The 16915-nt window shown below is 44.8% G+C and overlaps 1 protein-coding gene across 2 annotated transcripts in view; it reads right to left on the bottom strand.

The window, feature by feature from the left end:
- LOC144685702 (E3 ubiquitin/ISG15 ligase TRIM25-like) overlaps positions 1–16915 on the bottom strand; it is a 34904-nt gene that overhangs the window by 4110 nt on the left and 13879 nt on the right. For both annotated transcript variants that reach the window (XM_078550500.1, XM_078550501.1), the window contains one exon: positions 9081–9103. In XM_078550500.1, the coding sequence (XP_078406626.1) occupies positions 9081–9103 (23 nt within the window). The remainder of the gene's footprint in view (positions 1–9080; positions 9104–16915) is intronic.

The following is a 16915-nucleotide window of genomic DNA, read 5'->3' as shown; positions in this document are numbered from 1 at the left end:
ATCCCAGTCATAACTATTTCCACACGTACAGTTGGATCCTGGTTTGCTGCCACTTCAGCTCAGTTCGTGATTTTCAAATAAGTCTGTGTTCAGTCAGGTTTCTCTGTACTGGAGTCTCATCTTTCCATTATTAATATTGATTTTTATCCTGAGTGTCTCCAGTTTGTGCTCCCCCTCTCTGCAAGAACACACTCACTGCAATCATGTGAAGTGAGGAGAGGAGAAGGAACAGCCTCCCAGGGACCTGTGATCAGTGAGATTCCCTCACAGACCACTCCATTTTAACCCCCGATGGGAGGGGGAGGATTGTAGGTTAAAACATTGGGATCAAGCAATCTGACTCCATTCCCATCCATTTAAATTTTCCAAAAATCTTGGTTATTACTATATAGCTTTCATTTAAATTTTAACACACACAAGTCAGGTCATTGACAAGGCTCCTGTGAAAGGCAGCCAGGGTCTCATTAACATTCAAAAGTCACAGTCTGATGATATAATCAGGACAGTGATTGAAATGTGAGTGTAGGCTGGAGGGAGGACTGTGCCACTAGCTGCCCAGGAGCAGATCAGAGGCTGGAGGAGCCAACAGATCAAAGTCTGTACTAAAGATTTGCTCCTTTTAGCACTCCTTGAGGGCCAGGCAGAGCAGGAGACCCCCAGGCCCCACAAGAAAGCCTTTGGCCTACCATACCAGCCCCAATCTTTCAGCCATCGTTCCTCAGCCCTCATTCCCGATGGGGTCTTGGAGCTCCTGCTTCGCTCTCAAGTAACAGTGACACCTTCATGGGTCCTCAGCTGAGTTCTCCTGCTGCTTGTCTGGCTCCCATCCACCAGTCAGGACTTCAGTCATCGGCTGTCAGGTGGGAATCTGACGAAGATTATTTAATTGACGCTTGGACGTTGAGATCGATTGGGCCTCCACATCCCCAGCCTTGCCAGGATCTACCCATATTAATAGCCTCCCCGCACCCTCCCACCTCCCCATTCATATTGTGGCCAGAGTGTCCAGTGACACTGACATTACTGGGAAATCTCAGCGCCCACTCATTTTCACTGTTAGTGGATAGAATGAGCCAATCACAACTCATTTTACTGTCACTCTGACATATGGGACCTGCCCCTCTCCTCATTTCTCCATAGGCTGGTTGATAGACCAAACCGATCACATTGCACTTACTGAGCCAATGGAATAAGGCTTGTCACTGAGACACGTGGAGCCTTTAGGAAGCCTCAGTTAGATACAGCTCACTGCAGCTTTCTCTCTCTCTCTCACTTCCTTTCTAACAAAGCTCTAGAATCATAGAAATTTATAGCACAGAAGGAGGCATCCACCCCACCCCCACTAGAGCTGTACCTTGAGTGTCCTGCCATCCATTCTTAATTAGCACATTTGTTTAGATAATATCACCACCTTCAACACCTCTTTGTTCCTTTGTCTGTGACATCTTTTGATTATCTGCTCCTATCACTGCTTACTTGTCCCTACAACCACCACCCCCACCACCCCCCCAACTTCTCTCCCCCCGCCCCCCCCCACCTTAAACCAGCTTATATTTCACCCCTCTCCTAATATTACTCAGTTCTGTTGAAGGATCATGAGGACTCAAAATGTCAACTCTTTTCTTCTCCGCTGATGCTGCCAGACCTGCTGAGTTTTTCCAGCTAATTCTGTTTTTGTTTTGGATTTCCAGCATCCGCAGTTTTTTGTTTTTGTTTTTATTTTTATTTTTGTTTTTAATCACAGAAAATAGTTCATCTTCAAGGACTAAGGACATTTTGGAAGAATTTGAGTTAATGCAGAACTCTGATTGCTATTCCTGGAAAAGGCATCCTTTTACAAGAAAGGGTAATTAAGCAGTTGTTAAAAAACAATCTGTAAACCTCTTGACCCTGGTGAACTGTGTACAAAGTGGGGTCGCATGGGTTTTATGGCTCTGAAAAAAAAACCATGCCTGGAATGGTGTTTTAAAAAGTGGGTTTTGGTTTTGCTTTGAGAAGAGAAAGACCAACTGCTTGAGAAGGAAAACAGTGACCTTGTTTGCAATCCAGAGCCAGTCCGTAGCCAGAAGTGAATGTAAGCTGCTTCTAAGATGTTCTACGTGGTGGAATAGCCCTCGAGTATTCCATGAGTCTGCCTGGAAAGCAGTGCCAGTCATTGATTGTTTCGCGGATCAGTGCTGACAGACCAACCATATAACCCGGACACCATTTCAAGAACTCCACTGTTTATCCTTTGCCTTTGAACCACTGACTTTTACCCTTTGGCCGAATTCCTCCATTTCTACTTTTACTTCAGTGTATGTGTGTGAGACTTAAGGTATCTTGAAAGAGTAAGTAGTATAATTTCATATTCAAACTGTTATGTTGATAATCTTTGCCTTTCTATTCAACAAGACTGGTTTCATAATAAACTAATAAGCTTCTTGTTTATTGAAAGAAGCATGGTTAAAGTCTTTTTTATTCTGGGTAACAGGAGTGAAGATAAATAATTGACCATTTTGGTGAGTAAATTGAACATTTAAACTAATGTTGTGACCTGTGGAGTAGTAGGGCTAGATCAACTGTGCACTCTTCTCATCCCAGTCATAACTATTTCCACACGTACAGTTGGATCCTGGTTTGCTGCCACTTCAGCTCAGTTCGTGATTTTCAAATAAGTCTGTGTTCAGTCAGGTTTCTCTGTACTGGAGTCTCATCTTTCCATTATTAATATTGATTTTTATCCTGAGTGTCTCCAGTTTGTGCTCCCCCTCTCTGCAAGAACACACTCACTGCAATCATGTGAAGTGAGGAGAGGAGAAGGAACAGCCTCCCAGGGACCTGTGATCAGTGAGATTCCCTCACAGACCACTCCATTTTAACCCCCGATGGGAGGGGGAGGATTGTAGGTTAAAACATTGGGATCAAGCAATCTGACTCCATTCCCATCCATTTAAATTTTCCAAAAATCTTGGTTATTACTATATAGCTTTCATTTAAATTTTAACACACACAAGTCAGGTCATTGACAAGGCTCCTGTGAAAGGCAGCCAGGGTCTCATTAACATTCAAAAGTCACAGTCTGATGATATAATCAGGACAGTGATTGAAATGTGAGTGTAGGCTGGAGGGAGGACTGTGCCACTAGCTGCCCAGGAGCAGATCAGAGGCTGGAGGAGCCAACAGATCAAAGTCTGTACTAAAGATTTGCTCCTTTTAGCACTCCTTGAGGGCCAGGCAGAGCAGGAGACCCCCAGGCCCCACAAGAAAGCCTTTGGCCTACCATACCAGCCCCAATCTTTCAGCCATCGTTCCTCAGCCCTCATTCCCGATGGGGTCTTGGAGCTCCTGCTTCGCTCTCAAGTAACAGTGACACCTTCATGGGTCCTCAGCTGAGTTCTCCTGCTGCTTGTCTGGCTCCCATCCACCAGTCAGGACTTCAGTCATCGGCTGTCAGGTGGGAATCTGACGAAGATTATTTAATTGACGCTTGGACGTTGAGATCGATTGGGCCTCCACATCCCCAGCCTTGCCAGGATCTACCCATATTAATAGCCTCCCCGCACCCTCCCACCTCCCCATTCATATTGTGGCCAGAGTGTCCAGTGACACTGACATTACTGGGAAATCTCAGCGCCCACTCATTTTCACTGTTAGTGGATAGAATGAGCCAATCACAACTCATTTTACTGTCACTCTGACATATGGGACCTGCCCCTCTCCTCATTTCTCCATAGGCTGGTTGATAGACCAAACCGATCACATTGCACTTACTGAGCCAATGGAATAAGGCTTGTCACTGAGACACGTGGAGCCTTTAGGAAGCCTCAGTTAGATACAGCTCACTGCAGCTTTCTCTCTCTCTCTCACTTCCTTTCTAACAAAGCTCTAGAATCATAGAAATTTATAGCACAGAAGGAGGCCATTCAGTCCATTGTGTCCACACTGGCCAACAAGTAGCCATCCAGCCTAATCTCACTTTCCAGCTCTTAGTCTTTAGCCTTATAGGTTATAGCATCGAAGTCCATATCCAAGTACTCATTTAATGTATGTTTTCTTGACCACTGTATCGACCTGTCCAGCCCCCTTGAGGCATCTTTGGGCACTCCAAGGTCACTCTGTTACTCTGCACTTTTCAGTATCCTACCATTAATAAATAAATAATGGTGTATTCCATAGCCCTGTTGGCCTTCCCCAATTGCATTACCTCACACTTCTCTGGATTGTACTCCATTTACCACTGTTCCGGCCAACTGACTAGCCTATTGACAGAATAATTGCGACCACCATTACTGTGGGGGCCTGCAAAAACTGACAAGCGTGGGAAACTTCATTGACAAGAAGCTTATGGCAACGCCAACTTCCCAACAGCATTTAAAGCTGTACACACTTTTAATTTTAAGTGACCATGGATCAAAAATCTACCTTACCAGACCAGTTTGGACTCATCCAAGGCCCAGACCAGTTACAAAATTTGGAACATTGTCAAAGATTTCTTTGATACATGATTGCTTGAGGTCTAGACAAAAAGACAGAAGCTGGATAGGTTAACACACTGCTTTATTCAGTAGGTCCAATAGCTAATGATATAGTAGCTAGACTATAATAAATCCTCAGCAAAATTTGACAAAGTTTTAAAATCATTCTGGCACATTTTAATTTGAGCAGTCACAAGATCTGTGAAAGAAAAACGTTTAAAAGATGTTTCAAAAAGCCAGGAGAACCTGTTGACTCCTTCATTAATGAGTTGTACAGAATGGCTGAAGGCTGTGACTATGGTGACCTGAAATCAGAGCTAATCAGGGAAAGAATTGTTGTCAGAGTGGCAGACGATGCATTGTCAGACATGCTTCAAGCGAAGGAAGATTTGACCCTTGAAAAGGCCCTTCAGATTGTCAGGCAACCTGAAATCCATTGATAGCGCAGATCCATCTTGAGGGGCAAAAGCAAGCCATGATAGAGCAACCCCCACTCTCCAGCTTGTAAAACAGCAGTGGAGCAGGGACACTCAAGGCCAAGAGAAGCATAGAGGGTGGGCAACCATACCAGCATTGTGGAGCCAAGCAACCCCATAGGTATGATCATGCCTGGCAGTTACAGCACAAAGTTTTAATTGCAATCGCATAAGACACTTCAGAAAGCTATACAAAGCTAACACAACCAGATGTACAGATGATCCCAAGATGATTCACGAGGTTGAGGCACCAAACCAAGAGGAAACACAACCATGCTTCTTAGAGGAGGTGAAAGATCAGGGATTTTCATTCAGAAACACAGATGTCTTTAATGGTCATCTTGCAAACGTTAAATTGAACACAGATAGCCAGTGTTACAGTCCTCTTAGACAGGAAACCATGGCTGGTGACCCAATGGCTGATGCCACCCCCAACACAGCTATAGAGAGCAGGCGGCATCAAATTCCTGATGAAAGGTAATCTGTAGGCGACACTCAGGTACAAAGACAAAAGAATACGAGAGACCCTGTCATCCACAACCAACAATGCTCCCTTTTAAGCTGAAAAGCCTGTGTCAAACTCAATCTACTACAGAAAATTGACGTGGTCAATCAGCAAGGGCCCAGTTTCAAATTTAAAAAGTTTCCCAAACCCTTTACCGGATTGGGGCAACTGAGGGCCACATACAGGATTACACTGAAGGAAGATGCTCAGCCTGTTCACACCACGAAAAATACCCCATCCACTCATGAAGCATGTACAGCAACAGCCGAAATAAAAGCAGAAAATGCTGGAAAAACTCAACAGGTCTGACAGCATCTGTGGAGAGAGAAACTAAGTTAATGTTTCGAGTCTGTATGACTGGACAGGATGACCAAAATGGGTGTCATCTCCCCTGTCAATCAGCCAACTGAATGGTGTTCCGGGATGGTCCTGGTCCCAAAACTGAACGAGTCCATCTGTACCTGCATCAGCTTAGGAAGCAGGACTGACACTGAATTAGAAATGTAATTTCTCCAAGACCAACATTTGGTTCTTAGGCCGCATAGTCAGCAAAAAAGGTATCATGGCGGACCCACAGAAAACAAAGGCTATCAGTGAGTTCCCAACCTGATCCTCGATTCCAGACCTCCAGAGATCTGGAGTATGGCAAAATTTTTACTCAATTTGGCACAGGTCACAGAATTCCTGCAGCACCTTCTCAAGAAAGACCAGGCATGGTACTGGGACACCCATCAAAAGCATTTGGTTGCATCAAAGCAATGCTGCTCTCAACCGACATCTTGGCCCACTGTGACCCATCCTAGCCCACTACCATAGCAGCAGATGCTTCGTCCACAGGCCTCAGAGCAGTCTTATTTCAGGAACAATTGGACGGATGTCTCTGGCCAGTGTATTATGCATCCAGAGGACTGTCGGACACATAGATAAAGGCACACTGCAACTGAAAAAGAAGCTCTCACAGTCACATGAGCACGCGAGAAATTTTTAGACTATATTAGTGGTCTAAAGGTCACCATTGAAACAGACCATAAACCACTGGTCTTACTGCTAGATGAGAAGGAGCTGGCAAAGATGCCCCCCTGAATCCAGGGATTCTAGCTGTGCTTCATGAGGTTTGCATATGAGATGGTATACGTTTAGGGGAAAAAAACAAACAACAGTAGACACATTTCCAGGACCACAGTGGACCTTCCAATGAAACATGACGTTAACCTGATTGAGGAGCTCGAATCATACTCCCAGTTAGTGAGGGGACATCTGCTGGCTACCACAGGAAAACTCCCAACAAATCCATCAGGAACAAATGCAAGATGAGGAGTGTGTCCGCATTCCGACTTTACTTTCAACAAGGGTGGCCACAAAAAAGACCAAAGGGTAATATTATGAAGACTTGGTTTGAACACTTTACCATCATCGATGATCTGCTGGTATACAATCAGCAGCTGATCATTCCAGCCTCCCTTTGGCCGAAGATACTCCAGAAATTACACCAGGGATACCTGGGCATACCAAATGCAGGGCACGGCCCAATCTGCAGTGCGGTGGCCAGGCATCTCAAGGGCAATTGAGGACATGATAGCAAACTGCGAGGCATGTGCGTTACACAAGCAGTACCAGATGGAGCCCCTTAACTCCACACAGTTCCCAAGCAGGCCATGGGAGCGGTTGAGCATCGGTTTATTTGTCTTCAATGGCAGATCTTTCCTCATTGTGGTGCAGTGCTCTACCCGATGGACTGAGGTGAAGCAATTGTACATGACAACCAGAGGCAGTGGTGACAGTGTTGAAGGAGATGTTTGCGAGCCATGGCATCCCAAACCAGATAGTGTCGGATAACAGTCCACAATTCGCAATTGCCTCCTGAGGAAGAACATCGACTTCCTGACAGCGTTAACCTACAGGTCCACCCCACTACAATGCGGCTTAGCCCTATCCAAACGTCTGATGGTCAGAAAACTCTGCACACAACTCTCAATCCTGCCAAAGAAACTAATACTAGGGTTGGCAGCCAAAGATTACCAAAACCAGGGCAGAGAGCAGTCCTACAGGCTGCCGCCTACAACAAAAGGTACTGCACCAGACGCCTGCCACATTTACACAAGGACAACAGAGTCTGGACTAAGGATCTTGATAGAGAGGGTGTTATTGTCCAGACAGACGATGACCAGCCACAGTCAGTACTCTGGAAGGTACGGTCAGCCAGAACAGGAGGAGCCTTTTCCTCATCCCTCAAGGTGATCCTCCCACTATACAGTGAGGAGAAATTGAAGAAGGTGACCAAATGCCAAAGTGATCACATCCAAAAAAACCTCCTATACAACAAAGTTTCCCAGTACAACAGAGTCGACCATTCTCCAACTGTTGTAATGATCTGGAAGAATTATAAAGCCTCCAGACATCCTGAACCTGTAAACATAGAGACTTGAAGGGGGACGAAGGGGTAGTAGAAGTAATGTAAATATGTTGGGTAAACAGGAATGCATTGTAAATATGTTGGGTAAAGACATGGGGGCAGGTGTAGTATAAGGGTCTGACACAGAAAGAGTTAAGCGGGACTGGGTACAGACTCGCCCACAATGTGATGTAAAGGAACACATGACCCGAGTCTAGAGGGCAGCCTTGCACTGGACAGAGATGTGTTGTAAGAAATTGGGGTCTTTATAAACGTGTATTTTCTGCATTTTACGGGATTAGCTAAGCAGCATTGATTATCTCTGTGGAAAGAGGATTCCTAAACACTTTGACCTCTAAACAGTCTTAGTTCAGGCTGACATGTTGACATTCGTAAGCTGTTAGAATGGATTCTCGTGCACCTCCTTATCTATGCAATTGTTTAGAAAGGACCAGTATACGACCCTCAACATGATGTAAACTAAAAAGCTGACCTCAAGCAAGGTGACGCACAAGAGGGGTGGTAACCACCTGATGTTTTGAGTACCTGTCCTGTGTCCATTGGTCAGAATAGTTTGGATAGATGATTGTCCTTTGAGGAGAGAATGAGTAGTCTCTGCAGTTTAGAAGAATGAAAAGCAAGCTCCCACAAAGAACATGAGATAATGATCAGATAATCTGGATTTGTGATGTTGACTGAGGGATAAATATTGGCCAAGGCACTGGGGAAAATTCCCCTGCTCTTCTTTGAAATAGCGCCACAGGATCTCTTACCTAAGGGGTAGACAGGGCTTGAGTTTCACCTCATTTGAAACTTGTCACTCTGGACAGTGCAACACTTCCTTAGTACCGCAGTGGGATCTGAAACCACAACCTTCTAACTCAAGACAAGAATGCTACGAACTGAACTGGATCAACTTCAGACAGTGGCCAGGGAAAGGGATGAAATCAGTGGCTATGGAATGGAGTTTTTGGCTTGTATTGAAGACAATGGCTTTGATCTTTATGATCATCCTGTAACTATTGTGGTGCTGGGTGTCATCAGTGTACATATAGAATCTCCCATTTCCCACAGGCTGTCTGAGCTAATAACCCATCAAACCACAGCTAAACATCACTCAATATTCCCACCCCCTGAAAGCACCCTATCTGGGAAGATTTCAAAGCCGTAATTCTACTTTCACTCTTCTCCCAGATAGTGGTGAAGGTTCCCCAAAAGTAGCAAGTAATGTATGAGTGAGAGGAACTTACCTGGAAAGGAGCTGCTTCGAGTTCTGTGAATAAAGAGAGGAGATTAAATTAGTCAATGAACAAACCAAAGAATGAATTTCGGATTGAGAATAATGAGTTCAATGTATAACAGTGGATGGAATCTTCGGCTGCTGCTGGGAGTGGGAAGAAAAGTGGGCAGAGGAACTGAATTCTACGGGAGTCCAAAATTCAGAATCCCAACCGTGGGATGAAATTTTACAATTAAGTTCTCGGAACTTTAGAGGCGGGTCAAGCTTCCCAACACCAAACAGCAGGAAGCCCTTTTGCATGCATCTACATGTCATCCATGCTCATTAAAATACCAGCTCGCCAGAATTAAGCTCCCCCTCTGAATTAAGTTAGCCGCAAGTGAGAAAAACATGCCTTCAGATCCACAACTGTGTATAAATGGCATGCACCAGGTTCCTTGAGGAAAACCGTGGCAGGCTAAGATTGAGTTCGGGTGTCGGATGTCCAAGGTGCGTGGAGGGTGGGGTTGGGTGGGGGGAGGCCAGTTGTAGACCGATGCTAGGTACAGGGCTTAGAGTTGGCTTATAGGATGGAGGGAAAGCTTCAAAGAATATGCTGACTGGATGGATCACTGCAATTTGTTCATATATCACCTCAGGCCTTTATGGTAATGGTACAAAGGGAGAGAGGATGGAATCTACTGGGCAAGGGTCAAGAAGGCTGGACAAGGGAGGCAGGGTCAGCAGGAAAGGGTGGAACTGGGGCCTGGCAAAGGTGCAAGGATCAGTGGGGCAGGGTGAGAGGGTGTCTGGGGAAGGAAGCTAGACTGTCCAGGGCAGGGATGGCGGCGAGGAAGGGAATGCAAGGGTACAGGGACGTGGGAGGGAGGGAAGGGCCTTGCATGTTGGGTGTGGAGGTCCTGTGGTTGGGTCAGGGCAGGGGTCTCCGGGCAAGGATAGTGAATGAGAGTTGTGGTCCTACAGGATAGGGTCAGTGTTGTCTACAATGGGGTCCTGGGGGGTTGAAATGAGGGTACTGGGCAGTGAACGGAACAGTCACAGTGAGGGGTGGGGGGGTGGGGTGCGGATTGTCGGATGTGGTAAGGTGGCAGATCCAGGGTCATGATAGGATAGTGGATGGTCTAAAGGGGCGGGGTCAAGGAAACACAAAACAGGTGGCTCAGATAACAAGAGAGGTCAGGATCCGGGTTGGAGGCATGGGGGCAGTAATGGGTGTAGGCTCAGAGGGGAGAGAAGGCATGAGGAAGGTTCGAGGTAAGGGGGAAGGTTCAAGGGCAGCAGAGGGAAGAGGAATGGTTGTATTGGGTGGGTTAAGGGTGATGGGGGGGGGGGCGGGGAAGTTGGTGGGTGACAGGGGCAGGTTGGAAGGTCATGGAACATGTCTGAAATGTGATGCACACTACTTTTTAAAATGTGTTCATGGAAACGCAGTTGTTCCTAAAGTGCGATCCTTCAAAGTACGAGGAGGATCGTTTTGGGTGGGTGGAGTTAATAGTTGGCCAATTGTGGTCACCAAAGGGACACCATAATAATCATGAATCAACTGGATGAAAACCATGCTCAAGTGTGTTCTCCTCTCTGTGGTGAAGCCCACATGGCAGCAGGTTTGCTCTTTGACTTTACATTGAAATACGTTTACATTGAAATCCTAGCAAGGTTGGGAGCTGCAGTAAACTCTGTGCTAAAGGGCACTCAAGTTGACCAAGGTGGAGGGAAACAGAGAGAGGTTTAGAGGGAGGGAGGCAGGCAGGGGTTAGCTCTCTGGGGCCTTGAGTGGGGGTGGGAGGGGTAGGAAACAACATCAAAGTGCTGGTTTACATCCTTGATGGTCGTGGCCTATAATAGGGTAGGTGGTAAGTCCATGATGGCAAGGTAAAGATCTCTTGAAAGTGTCTTGAGGATGATGTAAGGAAGCTCAATAGTATTTGAGGGAGGGTGCGCGGACATGGCTTCCAGTACCCAGCTCTATGCTGCAATCTCCATGCACAGGGATGTATGAACGAGAGGAGAAGTAATCTCTGGTCCTCCAAAATGCACTGGGGAGGAGGCCAGGGGTAGTCTGATGCTAGGTACAGGGCTTAGCATTGGCTTAAAGGATCAGGGATAGAGGGGGAGCTTTAAAGAATATGCTGACTAGATGGATCGCTGCAATTTTAAAATATATCACCTCAGACCTTTATGATGATGATAGAAAACAACCCTGCCTTTCTACTGGCTTTGGTCCAGCTGAGGAGGAACCGGCACAGGGTGGATCTGGGCCAGGAGCAGCAATGGCCAGAGCAGCAAGAGGCAGAGATGGCAGAGCCTCAAGAAGCGCAGGGTGCTGGCAACCACGGGTCAAGGTGACAGTGAGCATTGGCCCGAATGTGAATATATCGTAGGTGGTGCAGCTACCTCCAGATGAGTGAAAGGCAATGTCAGAGGCACCTTAGGATATCCCGGGATGTGATTAATCACATATGCCAGCTGCTCAATGAGGACCTGCGTCTGCAAGGACTGGGAGGCAATCCCATGCTGATGGCAATAAAGGTGACAGCAGCCATAAACTTCTTTGCCAGTGGCTCCTTCCTGGGCTCCACTGGGGATCCCTGTGGGATATCCCAGCCTGTGACACATAAGTGCATCCATGAGGTGACAGATGCCCTCTTCAGAAGAGCGGATGAATTTTTGATATTCCATTTGGATCCTGAGAGCCAGGCAGCCAGAGAAATGGATTTTGCAGCAGTTGCAAGATTCCTACAAGTGCAAAGGGTTATAAACTGCACATGTGGCGTTGAGAGCTCCCTGGGAGCAGCCAGATGCATTCAACAAGAAAAGTTTTCACTCATTGAATATTCAGCTGATATATGATCACACAAGACAAATCCTTCAGGTTTGTGTATGCTACTCAAGGAGCTCTCACGATGTCTGTATTGTCGACCACTCGCAAGTGCCACAAGTCTTTGACCCAGCGGGTCAATTGCAGGGCTGGTTCATTGGAGACAGGGGATATCCCCAGAAGACCTAGATGATGAGACCATTTTTGGAATCCGTAAAGTGCCACCAAGGAGAGGCACATCCTTCCATCACATCTGAAAATGAGGTTCAGGTGTTTGGACCACTCAGGCGGAGCACTCCAATATTTCCCACAGAATGTGGCTCGGATCATCATGGTATGCTGTGCCCTGCACAACTTCACTCAACAATAGGGAGAGGGAGAGATGGATGACCGGAATGTCTCCTCCGACGATGAGGAAGGGGAAGATCATGGTGAGGACAGGAGCCAGGATGTTGTGAATGGACAGGCAGAAGCGAGAGCAATGTTACAATGAGGCAGACAGGCTCGGGACAATCTAATCACTAACAGATTCCGGTGGAGTGAGCTACCTACTTATCTTTTACACTTTGGTTTCTAATCCTCTATCGACCGGAAGGCTGCGGCTTCCTATTTGGGGCTAACATTAAGGTTTACTTTCGTTGATCTTATTTTATCTTAGCTGAAATAAAAAGCACTATTTCCTGTTAACCCTTCTGGTAGTGTGATCCTTTGGCACGCACCAATCTGTATGGACAGACATTCCCCTTGCACCAAATGCATGCAACAGTGCCTGTACAACACTGCGTACTCCTACGACCTCAGGCATCTGGAAGAAAAGGAATCTGTCCCTTGGCTGCAGCAAGCCCATTTCATGTCACATTGGAAGCCACATACAGCCATATCTTGGCAGGGATGCACTCGTGTCACCCTGACACCTGCTCCAAATGGGGACAATGCCTGGCAGAGAACTCTGTCAGGCAGACCCAGAGACATGGGAACACAGGAAAGAGCAACATGAATAGACCATTTAACCCTCAAGAATGCTCTGCCATTCACCTTGATCAGGGTTGTTCTTATAATTGATTACCAATTTCCCTCAATATACCCCTATCCGTTGTCATCTTTATGGGGAGGCTACAAATCTATCAATCTACTAGTTGAGCATACTCAATGATAGACCCTCCATTGCCCTATGGGGTGGAGAGTTCCAAACACTTACCACCCTCTGAGTGTTGAAATTCCTTCATACCTCAATGCTAAATGGCCTACCTCTTACTTTTGAGATGTGTCCCTTTGGTCTGAACACCCCAGCCATGAGAAACATCCTTCCTGCATCCATCCTGCAGAGTCCTGTAAAAAGATCTTTATACTTCACACAGATAGCCTCTCAGTCCTCTTCACTCTCAAGAACACAGGCTCATTCTCCTCACTCTCACCTGCTAGGACAATTGCAGATTGTTATGACACAGCAGTTGGTAAAGACTGGGTTATTTAAAATCCCAGAGGAAAACTTTAAACAACCGTCATAACCTATATTTTAAACTGGTATGTTTGAGATGCAGCTCTGAATTCAGGAGTAAAACCCACCAAGCTTCAAGAGGTTTTTTGTATAAATTAAACACTTATTAATTTAACAACAAATTTAAACACATACACATGTCTACAAATTACAACCATAATAACTATTAAAACAAATCCCCAAATTAATCACTCCAACGTAATCTTCCCCAAGGCAACAGTAACCCATAGACTTAAACAGACACCAGGTAAAGCACATTTTATCTTACGAATTCAAAAGGAGGTTCCTTTCAATTTGGTTTCTTCGCACAATTGTAGGCTTACAGGCAGCATGCCTCTGAGTCACACACAAAACTCTTTCTGTATAAAACTAGCCTTCCCTTTGAATGCAAATTCTCATTGTATCACCAGGCCCTTTGAACTCCACCTCTTCTAACAATAAAACCCCTTTCATAGTACCAACTTTATTGCTTGGTGTCTCCTAGCTAGGTGCAAGGAGTCACCCCCAGTCTTTGAATAGTTTTTCAACAAAATGCAAATGTGCTCTTTATCTTACTGTTTAACATCTCAAAACTACTATACATCAAAACACCCAGACTAACTGGATTTAATCCAATTAAGACACACACACACACTCACACCTACAGACACAGACCCTACTACAAGTCCAATTTAAAATAATTTCCAATAACATTATATACATTATTGCTTCATGAATCAGTCTGGTGAATCTTGGTTGCAATCCCTTGATGGGAGGTGTTATGACGCGGTAGATGTGTGCCAGGTGGATCCAATCCACAAGGGAAACTTGATTGCGCTCTCACAACAGTTTTGCAATTTGTATTTATTTTGAGATGTGTGCTCTGAATTCAGAAATCATAATAACTAAGACTTGTAGAGATTTAAAAAAAAACAAAATTAAAATATTTATTAACAAAAGAGATTTCAAGCACATACGTAGAACAAATTACTACTATAATAACTCATAAAATCCCTAATTAACCTGACTCCCAGTTTTCCCCCTTTAAGGCAAAAGTCTAAAAATAGAGTTTAGATTTTAAACAGATCCAGCAAATTAACACAATACCCTGGACAGTGGAATTCCAAATGACTTTTCTCCAGTTCCAGTTTCTGTAGACAGCAGGTTAATGCACAAATGCTGGAGGCTTCATTATGGCTACTTCACACACTTCTGTTAGATTTCACAATGCCTTATCCATAGCCCATTCTCCATTATATATGTTACTCTTTTTAATATGTAAATTCCATTGTTTCCATATGTTGGGATAATCAGTGATGACACTACTGATGATGTGATCCATGGCCAAGTCCCAGGACATGGGGGCAGCTCTGGTTAGGGACCAATAAGACTTTATTTAAAGTAGATATAGGTTAAGTTTCAAGACATGTGCTTTTGGAATAAAGCCACAAGATCCCACGGGTTTTGAACAAACAAAAACAAGCTTTACTATACAAGTTCAGAAAGATAAAATAATTTACAATTTATATCTTATACTCAACATTCAGAATAAGTATAAGGTACATGTGAATTAATAAATGAACTATGGTTGAGCCCATCATACAACAGAGTAAATGACAGATGCAACCAAGACAGAGTCCATGGATTTCTCAAGAACCCACCCAGATGTCAGTAAATACCAAGTCAAACGATCTCGTTGAAACTCTGTCTCACAAGGTGTTCCTAGCTTCACCTTTGAAGATCTCTCCTTGGAATTCTCCCCAAAAGTTGCTGCCACTTGGATAGCTTTAACAATGGCCCACATCACAGGGTTTCAATCTTGCCTTCCGAGATTCCTTTACCCTTGATTCCCGAGTACACTCAACACTAGTTTACAAGCACACTTTCAGATCTATGGCCATGCCAAGCAGAACACCACTGCTCCAAAGGAGTGTCTTTGCCCCAATGGCCCTCATTACTTAAAGTCTGCTCCTCGCAGCTCTTTCTTAGACTTAACTTAGCTGGGACCTGTTTTGTCTTTGTAACATTTGTTGGTTGGCAGACTGCCTCAAACTGACTGCTTCTAGAAAAGTTGTTCACTGACCCTTGAACTGTTCTGCTGACCTATCAAAACATTCCCAGAGAGTCTCACCCTGGGTATTAGGCAGGAACCAATGTAACAAGCACCCTGTACCTTAAATGTTACAATCTCCACAAACTGCTAACTTAGCACCCAGGGATAAAAATGTAAATGATTTCATGACAGACAATAAATGGTGTATCCATAGAACAACGTCATCGGAATCTGATCAGGAACAAAGTGCAACACCCTTAATCCCCATGACTGTTGGATATGGGTATCTGGCATAGCAAGGGTTAATGTGGTATCAGGAAACAGTTCTGCCCACAATATGATGTAAAGAGACGCATGGCCTGAGACTAGAGTCATTTGTGACTGCACAGAGACCTGTGTAGAAGCAAGCATGGCGTTAGCTCATTGCTTGAGCTATACCCAGTATATATGTAAATAGTTATGTGTTATTAATAAACACTTAATGTTAAACCATACAAGACTCAACCTCTTTGTGAGACCTACCGAATATATAACATACAACTTGGTGGCAGCTAATGGAATAACCCAGAACCTCAGAGAAGCTGGAGCAGCAATTCAATGCTGGAAAATTAAAGGAGCAGCATTCTGACTGGACTGAAAACACATGAAGTGAAGACACAGAGGGAGATCACCTGAAAGAAGCTCCAAGGCAGAATTGGAGGCAGAAAGGCAGTGAAAAAAATTCCACTCTGTCACTGAGGACACCACAAGATCTCATGAAGATCCATTATCAGTGCCCACAGAGTGCAGAGTCCAAGGGACTAGCAGGGTTGAGCAAAAATTTCAGTTCTCGGCCAGGACTAGTTTAAAAAGCTTCAGTGTTGTAAATGTCAGAGCAGCCTTTTTACGAGAGCATTGTGGCCAGCCCGGGTTCAGAATTGGCACCACACCAGGGGTGGCTGAGCTCGTTGTAAGAAAAAAAACAAGAAGCAGAAGGTTTAAAAACTTCAGCCAAAGTCAGGAATCGATTGTAAAATGCCCGAAAGTCCAATATCGCAGGGTAGGCCCCAAATCGTTGATTAAACTAATTGCAAAAAAACCCCCAAAGAGTTTGGGACCGCCATTGCTATGGGAGCCTGCTGAAGACAAGCACAGAAGGACTTTCTGAAAAAAAACGGTTAACTACAACACCACCTTTAAAACCCGCACACCATTTAAAGCCATACCCACCTGAACTTTACAACGACCATGGATTTAAAAAAAATCAATTTTACCAGAGCAATATGGACTGATCCAAGGTCCAGACAAAGCACAAAATTGGGAACTTTGGCAGAAAAAATTCTTAAGATACATGATAGCTTCAGGATTAGATAAAAGTATAGAAGCTGACCAAGTAAATCCATTACTTTATTCAGTAGGTCCGATTGATGATATTGTTGCGAGGCAAGGAATAAACAAATCCTCAAATAAATTTGATGAAGTTCCAAAATCATTTGATACATATTTTAATCTAAGAAA

Source organism: Cetorhinus maximus, chromosome 10, assembly GCF_964194155.1.
Source record: "Cetorhinus maximus chromosome 10, sCetMax3.hap1.1, whole genome shotgun sequence".
In the NCBI taxonomy this organism is placed as follows: domain Eukaryota; kingdom Metazoa; phylum Chordata; class Chondrichthyes; order Lamniformes; family Cetorhinidae; genus Cetorhinus; species Cetorhinus maximus.
This window is presented reverse-complemented; position numbering and strand designations above follow the sequence as displayed.